Consider the following 16,928-nt stretch of genomic DNA (forward strand, 5'->3'; position numbering starts at 1 on the left):
TTGCGTCACGTAATTTAAATATCAAAATATGGGCTTCATTTGGAATGTGTAAAGTCGAACTGTTTTCGATTGTAGTAGAGATTTGACATTTTTTTCAAACTCAGATAGTGCTCTATAAAGGGCTTTATCCCCAATTAAGGATTAAAAATAATGTCCTATTCGTAATCGCTGGCTTTGGAATAGTCTAAAACGATACTCCTGTAACCCAAACGGATACGTGCTTTGATTTCCGAGCATTCATAAGTAATTATTATAAACACAATTTAAATACCTAAGAGGTTCAGGAAGAGTTAAAAATATAAAATGTAGAAATCAGGAAAAATGTGGAGGGGAGAGTAGGTATGGGAAACGGTGTTTTTCATGACGAATTTTCATTTGACACCGTTCCTTATGAAAGACATTACAGGATGACTTTCATAAATCTGACTTGGAGTGAAAACGAATTGTATACTATAACCAATTAAATAATGGTCGAAAAGTGTTACTGGGAGATCGGGGGACCCACCCGTGCAATTTCGAGCATCGCGGGTATAGTGTACTGATACCCGTCAGTTCGTTGCTAATGTGCACCGGCCCTACTGTGCAAGCACTGGCTTTCTAGAAAATGAATGTTTTCCAAAGTAATGATTATATTACTGACTAATTCGAGTTAGACTTTCATAATAATACCAAAAATATTCTCCCTACTGAGTTTTTAGTCCAAAAATCTTTTGGTTTAACAATGGTGTATGCCATTTAAAATATTTTAGCAAATTGATATTCATAAATGATTTATTTCACTTTCTTCATTGCCAAAGTTACAATCTTTACAAACAAGCTGACATTTCTGGCCTAAAAACATTACTGTAGTATATTCCCATAAGAATTTTGAAATGAATTCCTTTCAATCCTGGTGTTGTTGTTTTTTTGTGAAGTTTTAATATTTGTTCATTTTTAAATAGCTGACAAACTGAACTTGCTTGAATGTAAAGGGAATAATCTATTAAAGTCTGAATTAGCATGGGTGGCTGTACTTTATTGGGGGGGGGGGTGATTTCATCCCCTGCTGAATTTTGTAAGTTTGTTCACTTACAAAGAAATGAACAGTCTCAAATTTTTATGGTGGTTTCATTTTAGTGGAGAGAGATGAAAGATCAACCAAAAATCCAGAAAAAAGTTATAAATTGATTTGCATGCCATTGAGTGAAAGAAGTATTTGATCCCCTACAACCCAGCCAGAATTCTAGCTCCCACAGATTGGCACACACAGATTACAATCACAGATACTTCTGACCAGAACTTGTTGTATATTAAGCACACCTGTCCACAGAATCGGCTTCTTCTATTCCAACCTTTCCACTACTATGGGTAAGACCAAAGAGCTGTCAAAGGACATCAGGGACAAGATTGTAGACTTGCACAGGGCTAGAATGGGTTACAAGACTATCGGTAAGAAGCTGGTTGAGAAGGTGACAACTGCTGGTGCACTTATTCGGAAATGGAAGAAATATAAAATGACCATCAATTGCCCTCGGTCTGGGGCTCCATGCAAGATGTTGTCTCATGGGTTATATAAGAAATGTAGTGATTTACTTTGTGAGGTAGAAATACATAGTAAATGAGGTGACATGATTTAAATTCAAAATTATCCACTGGTCTAGTTCCTTTCATGGAGACCTTTACTTTAAAGTGAGTTCAACAAGAATAAGGGGACACAGTTGGAAACTTGAGGATAAAATTCGAACAAGGATTAGGAATATTTTCTTCACGAAGAGAACCATAGACACATGAAATAAGATACCAAGTAGTGTGGTAGACAGTAGGATGTTAGGGAGTTTCAAAAGTCTACGTGATGTCATTTTGGAAGAATTTAAGTGGAATAGCAGTGGTGAGCTTTGTTGGGCTGAATAGCCCCTTCTAAATCTTTCTAAGCATAGTTGCATTGCTTAATTGAAATATTAAAATATTTGCAAAATGTGTAAAGTCTAAACGTTTTTGATTGTAATAGAAAATTTTTAATTTTTTTTTTTTTTTTTGAGGCAAAAATGTAACACTAAGAAAGGTAAATCATTGCTGCTGCAAAGCTACATTTTTCCTGTGGCCTAAAAAGTAACGTTGCAGACACTTTGATTTTAGTTGACAGTGCATGTCTTCTCCTTGTAGATGAAGCATTTATGTAACAGAAGATGTGTTATACCAATTTTTTAGGAGCTCATTGTCCAATGTTTCCAAAGAATTCCTCCTTTCCCAAGATGTTTGTGCTGATCTCTGTGGGATTGCCATCTTTTAGCAGTTGCTAGTGAGTAAGAACAGCTCACAAAATCTCTTCAATCCTAGAGAGGTTGTTAGTCTCTTGAATTAGATTGGGAAACTGGCACAGAAATCTGAGTGACACAGATTTGATCCTTCTTTAAGGTGCAGGACTAAAAAGTATTTAATCCTTTTCCTGAGATGGTTGATTATTATGGGCACGGATACCCGTTTCCAACAAGCTATCATCAATATATAATGGCAGTTCCATGGAGAGGGGTATTATGTTGGCTTGCAATTTTCCTTTTTCTTTAACAAGTTCTGCTTTATTACTGTAACATGTTTTTTTTGTTTGTCACCAAGATATAATCAAAATGAGCCTGGTTTACAGCTTTACAGAAGTACAAAATAATAAGCTGGATAAATAAAGCAAGAAATGCTTTTTTTTTTTTTTTTTAGCCAAAAATGGAGATATACCTTTTTGTAACCTGGAATTTAAACAGTATTTGCCTTTGTTCGATTTTCTCCAAATATTGAGATTTTCTAATACTGTATATTATCTTTGGATAAGTATTTAACTACAGATTTGTTTGATCTGTTACAAGTTGCCTCCATTGGGCAGTCTTCAATTGATAACCTGAAAATATGTGAGCTGTTTTCTTTAGAATTAGAGTAAAAAAACCTTTATTATCATTACCAGTACAATTAAATTGTAAAAGCTACTACACCTGTAAACCGTGCAAGTACAACAAATGACAAATATGAAAAGCACATATCCTATAACAAATATATTCCATACATAAATAATCGGCAGAAATTATCCACTAAATTAATCTTTGTACATACTGGGAATAAAAATGGTAACAGTTCTGAGTTTTTAAAATTTTGATTGCCCAAGGAAAGGGTAAAAATTATAGGCAAATCTTTTTGTTCTGTTTTACCACCTGCAGTAGTGTTAATTAATGAGGGCACTGCAGGTATCTTCCATGGAGGGCAGAGAGCAGCCAGTGATTTTTGTCTGCCTTACATATTGCCCTCTGCAACCCTTTCCTATCTGCTAGTCTACAGCCAGCATACCAATTTGAAATATAATATGCTAAAACTCAATGGAAGACTGCTGTTGACTTTCTACCTCTCAACCCCTTCATTTCCACTTTCTGGAGAAGTCTCACAAAATGTAGTTGCTGCTGGGACTTTTTGACCACCTCCAGGGTGTTTGCTGTCCAAGACAGGTCCTCAGAGATGCAAGTTCCCAGGAACTTAAAAGAGGTGACTCTTTCCACCAGGTCCCCATTGATGTAGAGTGGGGCTGGCTCTGCTCTGTGCCTGCTGAAGTCGATGATGATCTCTTTAGTTTTGCGGATGTTGTGTGAGAGGTTCTTCCTGGATCACCACCCTGACACCTTCTGCACCTCATCCTTGTATGCTGACTCATCAACAGTTATGAGACCTGCCACAGTAGAGTTATCCGTGAACTTGATGATAGTTTTGCTGTAGTAATTAGATGTTCAGTCATAAGTGTACAGGGCATAGAAAAGTGGGCTTGGCACACAGCCCGGAGAGGAGCCAGTGTGAGGGTAGATGAGCTGAAGCTTTACAGAAAACAATTATTTTAAGAATCTTTGGAATCTTCTTAATATTCTTCATACAGATCTTTGCCATCCGCAAATTTGCTGCTGGCCAGATTTTATCTAGTACTATCAGTTTCTAAAAAACTTTTTTTTTTTTGACAATTCAAAGCAATTCTGGTGCTGTAAATAGACCTACCATGTATGCGTGTGTGTGTGTTTAATGTCTTGTTTCCGCATAGCTTTATTCAGTTTGCAAACTGGATGCCAAACTTTGTTCAGCCCTCAACTGAGGAGTGCAATATTCCAGGTATTTTGTTGACAAATATAACTTAATTTAGTGTTTAGAAACTCTGATTATTGCTGCTGCTGCCTCCCATCTTCAGGTGCGAAGTGTGTGTATGGGCCTAGTTATCCTTTGTGACCCACTCATGATGTTTGCAGGTTTGACAAGTTCACTACCGTGTCTGGATGAGTTTTCCACCTAGTCTGTGTTCCCAGGCTAAAAAAGGACCTATAGTGAATATATGCAGAGAACAAAGGTTCCCTGTGCTTGACTGGTTTGGGGAGATGGAAATTTTAGCTGATAGTTAAGTTGTCAGACCTTTTGTATTCTAAACTTTAATGAATATTTGGAAATTTGAAAAGCATAATGGTCTGAATAATTTTACTTATCAAGGCACTGGTAAATCTTCAGCTTCCCATCTTTCACACGTGGTTAGTGATTTAAAAATTGCAATGTGGAGATTTGTAAGGGTTTGTGATGTTTACTTGTACTTCTACAACATACACTTGTTTCCTAAAGTAACCATGTCACTATTTTCTGTATATTTAGGAAGTCCATGACCTGCTGAGCAACTATGATTTGAAATACTGCTTTGTGGATAAATACAAAGGAACAGGTATGTAATTTCTCTGTCTCTCTTTCTGTGTCTCTCTGTCTCTGTCTGAACTACATAAACCTCTTGAATCACAGTTTAGACAGCCTGATAAGGTTTTATAATATTAAATTTGAGTTGGTGACACAAGCACAGTGATATAACAATGTTATGTTGCACTAAAGGAATTGTGTGTCTAATTTTGAATGTAATTTTAAATAAGCAGGCTTTTGAGCATATTCTTTTAAGTTTCTTTCCATGCTGATAATGCTTATAGACCTTACGGATTCTTGCCATTGTGTTTCTTTATCTTCACTCCTATTAGGTGAGATACATTGTTTGGAGCTCAGACATACTAAGCTTAACATATATTTATTTCTTAACATTTAGCTTGACTATTGTCCCATTATGCAAAGTATCTTAAAGAACAATGTGCACAGTACTTTCATTTGCTTGTATTGTCCCCATAACATCAATGGGTAAAAAGTTAGTTTTTAACTTCTTAAGCCACAGTTACGTGAGAGAGGATTCAAGCCTGGAGCTGTGTGGCATCAGTAATAAATTATTACAGGTTGGCTGTCCTCTTTCATTCCACTTAATACAAATTAATTTTGCCCACATACCTACGTGCACCAGTCATCCCACTTATTTACCTACAATAGTGTCAAAATCCCAGATGTTTTAATTTTAAGAAAGGTGCTATTTTCACTGTGAAAACATTTAAATTAACCAGGGTTCAAACACTTTCCCTTTTGCTGTGAAGTTTACACATTTTGCTGAACCCTTGTTTTCTCAGTTCCAGAAATGTGCTTGTTAGGGTGACTGGCGAGTGTAATTTGGCTTGGGCAGTACTGTGCTCCTAGTAGAGAAATGTATCATACGAGTTTGGTTGACACCTTCATGCCAAAATTACCACTGCCTTTCTCCTTATGAACTATTAATAGAAAAGACTAGATTGTGGACTTGTATGAAATTTTTATGGGTAATTTTTTTTAATGATTTTACAGATGTTTTTTTGTATAGGCTATGATTTTGAATTCTTTAAGTGTATTTTAAGCAAAATACGTTGGGGAAGGTACATAATTTTGAACAAGAACAAACCATAACCATTCAGAGGTAGCCTTTATCACATTTGCCCCAATGTTTTTTGTACATAATGACAGAACTCTGCATAAATATCTGCAGTCCAATAGTGGAGAAATTGGACAGTGTAATACATTTATCTTTTTTTATTTATTTGTTTGGGAAATGACTTGATTTTGTTCTGCATTCTAGCTTTTGTCACACTGCTAAATGGTGAACAGGCAAAATCTGCAATCAAGGAGTTTCATCAGTACGTTTTACGGGACAAAGAAATTTCTGTACAGCTGCAGCCCACAGATGCCTTATTATGTATTGCTAACCTGCCCCTATCTTACACACAGCAACAGTTTGATGAGTTGGTGCGTCCTTTTGGGAACATAGAACGTTGCTTTCTGGTCTATAGTGAGAATACTGGTCATTCCAAAGGGTATGGGTTTGTTGAATATATGAAAAAGGATTCTGCCGCCCGAGCCAAATCAGAATTGTTGGGAAAACAACTGGGCACCCGTATGCTGTATGTACATTGGACTGAAGTAAATTCACTCACATATCCGTTACTTCACTCTCGGTGCTTATGTGTGGATAGACTGCCCCGTGGACTTAAAAATGCAGATGACTTAAGGGAATTATTTGCCAGCTTCCATCAACCTGTTTTTTGTCAGGTAAGTTGCTGTTTAATATTTGGACTTTTTTTTTTTTTCTTTCTCCATTTGAAATCATTTTCATTTTCTTATACTTGAAAATTAATGGCATATTTGTTTCTAGGACCTTCAGAGGTGATGAGGTAGGTGTATGGTGGCCTGTTTTATAACCACTTTCATATCGGTGCTTGAGTTATAACAGATTTCCTTTGTCCTATTTTAGGTGTGTTAAATCCCATTATTTAATAACTGTAAATGGGTCTCTTCATTTCAATCTTCTTCTTCTGTTGCTTTCCCATTTTTATTTGGGGGTTGCTATTTTTACCACTTTGAGTATTCACTTCATAGTAATGGTTATCCTTTTATCATAGAACACTCCAGACAGCTGTCTTTAGTTGTTCCATTCTGCCTGTATTCTGTGGTGTAAATCTGTCTAATCCACAATCTTACAGGAACCAAAGTATTCAAGTTCATTTACCCTTTATAATCTCTCTGATAGCAACTGAAATGTCTCGTTTTCAAAGTTCTCCTTTAAATTACATCTAAGGCATCTTATTTCTGTTAATGTTAAAATACTTATTTTCCATAGCTTCTATCCATTGATCAAGCTCTTGGTTGTAGATCTTTTCTGTTGGAGGCAGTTGGAACTATATAATCCACAAAGAGAGCAGGCCCAAGGTGCTTGTTCTATGATGTCAGTACTTGGGACTTCCATTATAAGGTCAAAGATGTAAAGGCTTAAAGCATGATCCCTGGTAGAGTCCAGCCTTCATAGGGACATTTTGTGTGATTTCCACACTATTCTTGATGTTTGTCTTAGCATCATAATATATATTTCAGTAGCTTTACATACTTCTACCATACCTCCTCCCTCAGCACCCTGTCATGCCTTTTCAGATCTATACATGTTATATGCCCTTTGTCCTTCTCCCCGTACTCTTCCATCACTTCGGCCTCTTATATTCAATAAGAGGCCATATTTTAGTTGCAATAGACTTACTCGATTTAGCATATTAAGTGTTTTGTAGATTCAAGCTCTGAAAATCATCACTGGGGTACCATTTGTCTACTTGTATAACTAACTGAATGGGTTAACAAGCATCCGTCAGTCCCATCTATTTTTAATTAGTACCACGGTTAATAACAAGCTAGTGCTGAATTAAGTACCACATAACATTGAGGGCTATGTCAATATATGCTGCTTTGTTAAGGAAAAGATGAGAATACAGTATTTGTATTTTTGGTGGGTATTTTTCTTTTTCGTCTTGGTTACTGAGCTGTGTAGACATTTGGTACAGAAACACACGCCAAATAATTGTCTGAGATGAACTAGTAATTTCAAACTTAAATCCCTTTTTTTCAGTTCAGAAAAATTTATTCTGGGGGTAAATGTATAAAACCGTACGTCAGCATGCAACTTTTTAAATACAGCTGAAAGCAGCTGTGTGGGAAATTTTATGGGAAACTATCCTTATTTGTGGACTGACACTGAATGTAGTGTACAATTAATAAATGAAGTCTTTTTAAAAAATGAATGATTTTCATGTGTTCCTCCTTTTTTTTTTTTTTTTTTTTTTTTAAAGAATGCTTTCATCGGAGTATGAGTGCTTTGAATTAGGGTAAAAAATGCCAGGTTCTCTGGGTTTGTGGTCTAAGTAGTGGTCTGTTCCAAAACTGCCCCCTAGGTGTTCCATTCTTGGTAAGCCTCTGCCTTCTGTCCTTTTCTGTGTAGCAAACAATTGATTTAGATGTTTGATCGCATTATTTGTAATTATTAAAAATTAGCATGTTCTCTTAAGCTTTCTGATTTATTAAATTGTCTCATATTGCTTTTGAAAATGTAGCCTCTTCCTTATACAGAATACTCTTGAGTACTTCTATCGGCCCACAGTGCTCCCAAAGTATTTTACCTATATTGGCTGTCTAAAAAATGGTATCAGCATCTCTAGTTGCCAAACGTTTACCATTTTGCATCTACTTAAAGTTGTCGAATGTTATAAGCCATTATAGTGTGTCAGTGGATTTTTTTTTTTTTGTGTCAAATAGGGCTGTGTTCAAAATCTCTACAGCAGTCATTGCTGTATTGATCTTTTTAAATCTTCTTTTCATACAGTGCATGCACATATGCAAATGTATACTGTATATGAAAGAATATATCATGTGTATACACTGAGTGCATAAATATTAGTTTAAATATAGCAATTTAAATGTCTTAAACATATCCTTAACAATAACAGAATGAAATGTCATCAGTATCTGTAAACTAAGCAAATCAGATTATTTTTGGCTAGAGCACAGAGAAGGAAAGTGATCAGGAGAAAAAGTCTGTCAGAAAAAGACTAAAGTCAGCACTGGTGAGATTTAGATAACCAAATCTTAAAAATATAGACAAGAATCGGAAACCAAAAAATGAAAGCACAAAATCAAATACCATGAGATCAAAAATAAATCTCAAGGAATAAAGCACAGTGATTTGGAATTCAAAAGTCTGATGCGTTGGCATTGTTTAGTGTAGCCTTTAAACCTTTTGAAAATTCACACATCATCAGTGCTGTTTCTCCCATTGAATGCATGGAAGTACACTCGTCTGGATCCATGTGTTGTGTATTTAAAATACACAATTGGAAAACTGGAGAAGAATTTAGAATCCTTAATCTAGAAAACTGTGTAAAAACCATGTATTGATCGTAGCTGTGGAAATTAAGTCCAATAAAAATAAACTGACATTGCCTCTTTAGTGTTTACCTCCAGAAAAACAAGCCAAAAATATTAAAAAAAAATTTTCAGCAAGTAAAATATTTCATGTAATAAACGTATTAATTGATGTTTGATATTAACAGTTGATAATGCATGTCTAGAATCTACTGCTATATTGAAGCAGCTTTGGCATATGTCCTTGTGACATGTTTTGAAAGTGTGATCAACACACAGCTTGATGATTCAATCTGTGACACAAGAAGCTTTTATTTCTTGTGTCACGAGTGACAGTCACATTGTGACCTACTCGTAAGAGGCCGATGTCTGTTTTCTTGACTGGAATCATTTTTGCTTTTTTTGTCACGCACCAATGTATAATGTACCACAGTGAATCTTTAAGTAATGAAATTCACCAGGCCTACCACATTGGTTTGGTTGTATAGTTCATAGTCTTCTCTCTCACTTGATTCAACTAATGTTTGTTTTTTCTAAAACTGGCTTTAAAACTTTGTTTACACACCACAGTGTTTTGGTTTGAAGACAGTGTTCCACTCATGAATATTTATGTATTACCTTAGAGTGGCAAAACACAGAGAAATTAGTTTATTTTTTTTTTTTTTTTTTTTTTTTTTAAGTATAATGTTTTAGCCACTAAATGACAGTAGAATACGGTCTCTAGTTATATTCAGGCTCCAAGCTGATCATTGCATGTCGGCCTGAGTTGAAATCTGTATTAGCACCAAGGAGGTTAAATCAAGGATGGCAAAAACGATTACATGCTAGGTTAAATTCCGTAATTATGTAATACTGTGCTGAATATGTCCACCAAAATTTTTTTTTTTTTGTACAACACTAATCTTTCTTGGGATTGATTATACAAGTTAACGGTATGTTTTCACATCTTTCCTGTTCCGTTGCTAAAATTTTCTAATAGTGATTAATCTCTGCTGCTGTTGAATCATTCCTGTAGCAAACACAGAATTTGCTTGTGTTTTGGATCATTGTCACATTGAAAGGTTCATTCTTGGTTCATCTTCAGCTTTCAGACAGAGAGGCTTGCATTCTCCAGAAGCACACTTTGATATGATGAAGAACTGATAGTTGGCTTGATCGGGTTGCTTTCCTGCCACAGGGCTTTAGCAGCTTTTAGTCTAACTATATTTTCACATCCATGGTGGTTCTTCTGAAATGCGGTCTTCAGTTTGCACTAAATATACCTGATATTACTGTAGCTAGACAAATATAACTTTGATTTATTGCAGCTAGACAAATATAACTTTGATTTATTGCTCCAGAGCACATTTTTCCGGGAGACCCTAGAGACTTTTGTATAACGCTATGCATAGAATTCACACTAAAACATGGTATACGGACAAAAGCAGAAATGTTCATACACACAAAAAAAATCCACATGCGTAAAACTGTGCATACAGCAACTTCTACACACTTCCCTTTATAAATCCCAATGACAAATTTAATGCGTCTACCCTGACTCCTCCCACAATTTTGCATATTTTAATATAGAAAGAAATCAATATAAATCGTTTTCCGTTCTGTGTTTTGTTAAAAGATAATGGCAAAATCACGTGGAAAAAATTTCGGGGAGTGTGAAGTGGAGGCAAGGAAAATGTATTTATTGGCTTAACTCTTTTAGGGCTAATTTTTTTTTTGTTTCTTTTCTCCCAGGGCTGAATATTTTTCCAAAAACTAACATTTTTTTAAAAAAGAACACAAAGCAATTGTTTAACATATCAAATCAACAAAAAATATTTACTTTTGACAAATGTTACTGTCTTGCATGTTGTATGAGCCTGAATTCTCTATGTGTTGTTTTGATGCCTATTTTTCAATTGTCTGTTGCTGCATTTTCTAACATATATTGTTAGTGTGTACTGTAGAGAGACAAGTCACCCATTTGCCATCGTGCCATGCCACTGCCACCAAGTTTTCTGCCTGCATGAAAACCGTATTGTCACCTCTTTTCATCTTCTGAAACTTTATGAACTTTATGTATGGCATTATAGCCTGGCTCACCCCATGGGATTTGCTTCTGTTTATTACAGAAGTGAATAAAACTTTGCAGCAGCACGTACCTAAGCCACCAGGGGACAAAACACGTTTGGACCAATGCTCCCTGAAGTTATATCACCAGTTCTGTCCCATCTCTATTTGTAATGCCACAGCGCGCTTCATCTCGTCTTTCGTTATGGGTTTCCACTTTGAATAACGAGAATGCGATGCAAACGCAGCCCGCGATTCAAAAAAAATCTCTGCCTACCTGTTTGTCTCGTCTGACAGTAGCTGAAAAGCAGCATCAGGAGAGAGCAGCCTGAAGTACAGCAGCTGGTGATCTGTCGTGTCCAAAAGCAAGCCATGCCGTCTTGTAAACTCCGGTAGCCATATCGGCTCTCAACGGATCAATGTCTGTGTATTTATCCCACGCGAACCTTGCCGTAGATGCATCGGCTGCGCGAAGGCACTCAACTGGCAGCAGATCCGCTCGCGCGGCATCGGCTGGTGTCTGATCAGCTGATGCCTGCTTCTAACTCTCTTGCTCGATCTCCTGATCACTGCCAATAAAGTCCGATTCTGAAAAATCAAGAGTCCGACTCCGCGCTAATGCGCAAAACAACGTCTGCCAAGTGTTTTCTTTTCTGCACTTGCTTCGTTGCCTTTTCACATGTCGGTGCCATCTTGCCTTTGTTTACATTTCGCAACTCACGCACACGCAATGTTTATTTGCCGAGTCAACGAGTCTAGCATTCCTCCAAGCACAGAGGGAATGCCTGTGACGTGACAGTGAGATTTGTCGCCATTAACAGCTGATTGTCGCCCTTTATCCCTGGATGTCGACTTTTGTCGACATTCGCCTTCAACCCCTCCTGTCGACAAAAGTCGACATCCGCCCTAAAAGAGTTAAGCAGTGGTATAAACAAAAGAAAACTGATGGAGTGATACAGCGTGGCAGAGACAAAAATTAAAGTCGCACAGTGCCCAAAATAAAGTGGTCAGATATGAAAGTTGATGTGAAAAGTGAGTCATGGCCCATAGTCTTGTAATATTGTCTGAAACCAAATAAGCAAAGCTGTCCTCTGTTCTGAGAATGCAAATCCACGTGGTGATGGTGCTGCTCTGCGCACCTCTGCTTTAGAAACTGCCAGGTGACCTTTTGTGTGTACTCACAGATGTTGCTCTGGAGGCATAAAATGCAATAGTGGGTGCTGTAAAAGATGTGGCCAATTAATGTAGGAATATAAAGGCTGTACAATTTGATATAGCATTTGTTTACCAATTTAATTTATAGTCAACATCTGCTTTTACATTCTGCTAATTACATTCAAACAATGTACAATGCAATACAATTTGTATGGACTATAGAGCAGAACATTAATAGAGTGGAAATGCTTTCTATTTACATAACCAGGTTCATTTTCTGAAGGTGCCTTTATAGTGTAGCGTTGATGCCGAGCGCCACAATTAATCAATTCTCTGCTCTTTAAGGTGACTCACTATCCTTAAAAGGACTACTTACATTTTGATGCACTAGTTAGAAAAAGTACCTACGACTATGTAGAGCTGCCATTTTTATAGCTTCTCCAGCTCTATGTGATGCCAGTTCATTCTTTTGGTGATTCATCCCTGGTTGATGTAATTTGTCCGGCACCATTGCAATAGCAATGTGCATGAAGTTGACTGCTCCAATTACATTTGGAAAACCAGACTTTGGTATGAATTGTGCTTTTGTTTCCTAGTTAAGCCACAGTTTAAATACTTTTTTGCCCCACTGTATATATGGTAGTCAGCCACCGATTGTGCAAGTTCTCCCACTTAAAAAGATGAGAGAGGCCTGTAATTTTCATCATAGGTAGACCTCAACTATGAGAGACAAAATGAGAAAAAAAAAATCTAGAAAATCATTGTCTGTCTGATTTTTAAAGAATTTATTTGCAAATTATGGTGGAAAATAAGTATTTGGTCACCTACAAGCAAGCAAGATTTCTGGCTCTCACAGACCTGAACTACTTCTGTAAGAGGCTCCTCTGTCCTCCACTCGTTACCTGTATTAATGGCACCTGTTTGAACTCGTTATCAATATAAAAGACACCTGTCCACAACCTCAGTCACACTCCAAACACCACTATGGCCAAGACCAAAGAGCTGTCAAAGGACACCAGAAACAAAATTGTAGACCTGCACCAGGCTGGGAAGACTGAATCTGCTATAGGTAAGCAGCTTGGTGTGAAGAAATCAACTGTGGGAACAATTATTAGAAAATGGAAGACATACAAGACCACTGATAATCTCCCTCGATCTGGGACTCCACGCAAGATCTCACCCCGTGGGGTCAAAATGATCACAAGAACGGTGAGCAAAAGTCCCAGAACCACGGGGGGGGGGCCTAGTGAATGACCTGCAAAGAGCTGGGACCAAAGTAACAAAGGCTACCATCAGTAACACACTATGCCACCAGGGACTCAAATCCTGCAGTGCCAGACGTGTCCTCCAGCTTAAGCCAGTACATGTGCAGGCCCGTCGGAAGTTTGCTAGAGAGCATTTGGATGATCCAGAAGAGGACTGGGAGAATGTCATATGGTCAGATGAAACCAAAATAGAACTTTTTGGTAAGACTCTACTCGTCGTAAGTTGCATCCAAAGAACACCATACCTACTGTAAAGCATGGGGGTGGAAACATCATGCTTTGGGGCTGTTTTTCTGCAAAGGGACCAGGACGACTGATCCGTGTAAAGGAAAGAATGAATGGGGCCATGTATCATCAGATTTTGAGTGAAAACCTCCTTCCACCAGCAAGGGCTTTGAAGATGAAACGTGGCTGGGTCTTTCAGCATGGCAATGATCCCAAACACACCGCCCGGGTAACGAAGGAGTGGCTTCGTAAGAAGCATTTCAAGGTCCTGGAGTGGCCTAGCCAGTCTCCAGATCTCAACCCCATAGAAAATCTTTGGAGGCAGTTGAAAGTCCGTGTTGCCCAGCGACAGCCCCAAAACATCACTGCTCTAGAGGAGATCTGCATGGAGGAATGAGCCAAAATACCAGCAACAGTGTGTGAAAACCTTGTGAAGACTTACAGAAAACGTTTGACCTGTCATTGCCAACAAAGGGTATATAACAAAGTATTGAGATTAACTTTTGTTATTGACCAAATACTTTTTTTTCCACCATAATTTGCAAATTCTTCAAAAATCAGACAATGTGTTTTTCTGGATTTTTTTTTCTCATTTTGTCTCTCATAGTTGAGGTATACCTATGATGAAAATTACAGGCCTTTCTCATCTTTTTAAGTGGGAGAACTTGCACAATTGGTGGCTGACTAAATACTTTTTTTGCCCCACTGTATAATATAATAATTATTATTCCCTTATTATATAATATATCCTGTACAGCTGGCATGGTGTGACTGTGATGATTGGTTAGCAAGTTTACGTTGAAAAGCTCCTGTGGCTAAAAACCTGAGAGTGGACAGAACTTGCACAGGAGTAGGTACAGCACAATTCCTCAGTCTGCCTTTGTAAAGCTGGTGCCGGTTCAGCACATGGCTCCAACAGGAATAGCTGTTGGAAGTCCAAATCGACTTGGAAGACCTCGTAAATGGAAGAATTAAATGAGAGCAAGTAAAGATGATGATGAATGGCTTCTAACACCGCTAAGGCAGTTATGGTAGTTGGAATAGTTTTCCGTCTGTGCACTGTTGTATTGTTAAAGAATAATTACAATCCCATGAATTAAATGTTTAAACGCGCAATTAATTTTAGTGTATTTGACAAAACCTGCATCATAGATGTGAATATAAAACTGAAAAGCAGCCCACAGGAACAGTAGCACTGCTTTGACGCTGGGTGCTGCCAGTTTGCAAAACTGAGCAGAAGCGTGCGTATGCAAGGAAGGGGGCTACTGTGAAAATGTGTGGTTTTATGCCAAGTTTAGTTTTCACACATCTCAGTGTGTGAGGAAATGGGTGTACACAACATTTTTGCGCATATGCACAGTTTATACATGAGGCCCCTGGTCTTTTTCCTAGATGTTAATTGGACAAAATTGCAGCCCTGCTGGAATGGTCTTTTTGGGCTATAATTGTTTTTTTCTTGGCACACTTTGCATGCAGCTTAAATTTGTGCAATCTGTTTCTAATTGTCGATGGTATTGATGTAGGTGGAAATGGGATGTCTGGGCATCTTTGCTTTGGCCCCTGCCACTTGGACCTGTATACTGTATGTGACAGAAAATGGATGAATGAAATGAGTGATTTTCAAATAATTTTGATCTTTTTATTTACCTCGCCAAAGACATTCACAACCTTCTTTTGATTTTGACATGACAGCACAACGCACGTCAATAGCAAAGAGAATGCCATCCTTGATACTCTGTTTAAACAAGATTAGGGTCCACCAGCATACTCCATAATGAAGTTCTAATCATTGGCGCCTAATCTGGATTGCTTAGTTTTCATTTTATGGATATGAAATAATGGTAAATGTTGGGGTGGAATGTGTATACCTGTTCAAATATTGAAAAAGTTAATTTCTATAGGATGTACATACTTTTTCAAATAATATATACATCATGTCAGTCTTGCAAGTTTATTGCACTACACTTTTCTGCTGCACGTTTCTTCATCTCTTGCACCTTTGACAGACTTGCACTATCAGCTTTATTGGATCTGCATTTTAACACCATTCGCTACTGTTGTGCTGAGCCTGGTTTTACCATGGAATTTTTTTTTTTGTTTTGCAGCTGACATAGAGCACAATGAGAAATGTTGTTTTTTTTACAGTAAATTAAAGGGACTTGTTGTACCAAGTGTGAAAAAGTATAAGTACGATTTTTTTTGCCCCAGATATTCCTTTGGTAGAAAAGTTTAACCACCAACTATACCAAAATGATAAAAATGGAAAAATGTTAAACATTGGTAATCAAAATTTTTGGTAATCCATGTATTAAGAAGGCATGCGGTCAGAGTTGCCATTAACATACCATACGCAAGTTCTCCTGTCAAGGTATCTCTTAGAAATCCTGAAGTTTGTGCAGAAAACTACATACATCTACACTTTAAGAGCCTCTTTTTGTGCATACAAGTTTTATAATTCTGTCCCCTAAGGAAAACATACAAATATAAAGCACTTTCTTTCGTTGTGAGAAAACCGTGCTGCCACTGCACCTCCTTGCTTCCCAATAATTAGTTGCAGCCTTCTATCCATTAATTCATATGGAGTTGAGCACCTGTGGTGATATGACCACATGATCTACAGGGCCAACCGGCAACAGGCACACAGGGTAAGCAGTCACATGAGTACACAAAGAAATGCAGGCTCAATCACTTGAGGGATGATATTCATGAAGTCAACACCACCCTGAAGATGCCCCAGATCGGAACAAGTGAAAGCAAAGTGCCGAAAAGTGGACTTTTGCCTGAGCATGGGACAAAAGCTAGAAAGATTCATGTATTCCTCTGCTATAGCATAATAATGATGATGATGATGACCCATCTCCCTAACCTGCTTATCCAGGGTCAGTCACTGGGCATTAACCATTTCAACAGTTTTGGCTAAATTGATTTTTGTTGATCATTGGTTACTTTTTGTGAAAAATATCCTAAGACCCCCTTGGTGCTTTTTTTTTTTTTTTTTTTTTTTTTTAGCTCCAGTTATGGGAAATTGATATTGTTCTACACAACCAAATACAATCAACACAAATCATGCTCTTGTATAGAAGAGCAAAGTATCTTCTATAGAGGTTTTTTTGTTTTGTGTTTTTTTTTTTTTTTTTTGTTTTACTTATTCATAACTACCAGCATTTTGTGTTTGTGCTACAAGGG

At 37.4% G+C, this 16,928-nt stretch overlaps 1 protein-coding gene across 2 annotated transcripts in view; it reads left to right on the forward strand.

Annotated features, from left to right (window-relative positions):
* The window catches only part of raver1 (ribonucleoprotein, PTB-binding 1), a 52,990-nt gene that overhangs the window by 863 nt on the left and 35,199 nt on the right, over positions 1 to 16,928 (forward strand). For both annotated transcript variants that reach the window (XM_051920886.1, XM_051920888.1), the window contains exons 2-3: positions 4,637 to 4,699; positions 5,951 to 6,420. In XM_051920886.1, the coding sequence (XP_051776846.1) occupies positions 4,637 to 4,699; positions 5,951 to 6,420 (533 nt within the window). The remainder of the gene's footprint in view (positions 1 to 4,636; positions 4,700 to 5,950; positions 6,421 to 16,928) is intronic.

Source organism: Erpetoichthys calabaricus, chromosome 17 (genome assembly GCF_900747795.2).
Source record: "Erpetoichthys calabaricus chromosome 17, fErpCal1.3, whole genome shotgun sequence".
In the NCBI taxonomy this organism is placed as follows: domain Eukaryota; kingdom Metazoa; phylum Chordata; class Cladistia; order Polypteriformes; family Polypteridae; genus Erpetoichthys; species Erpetoichthys calabaricus.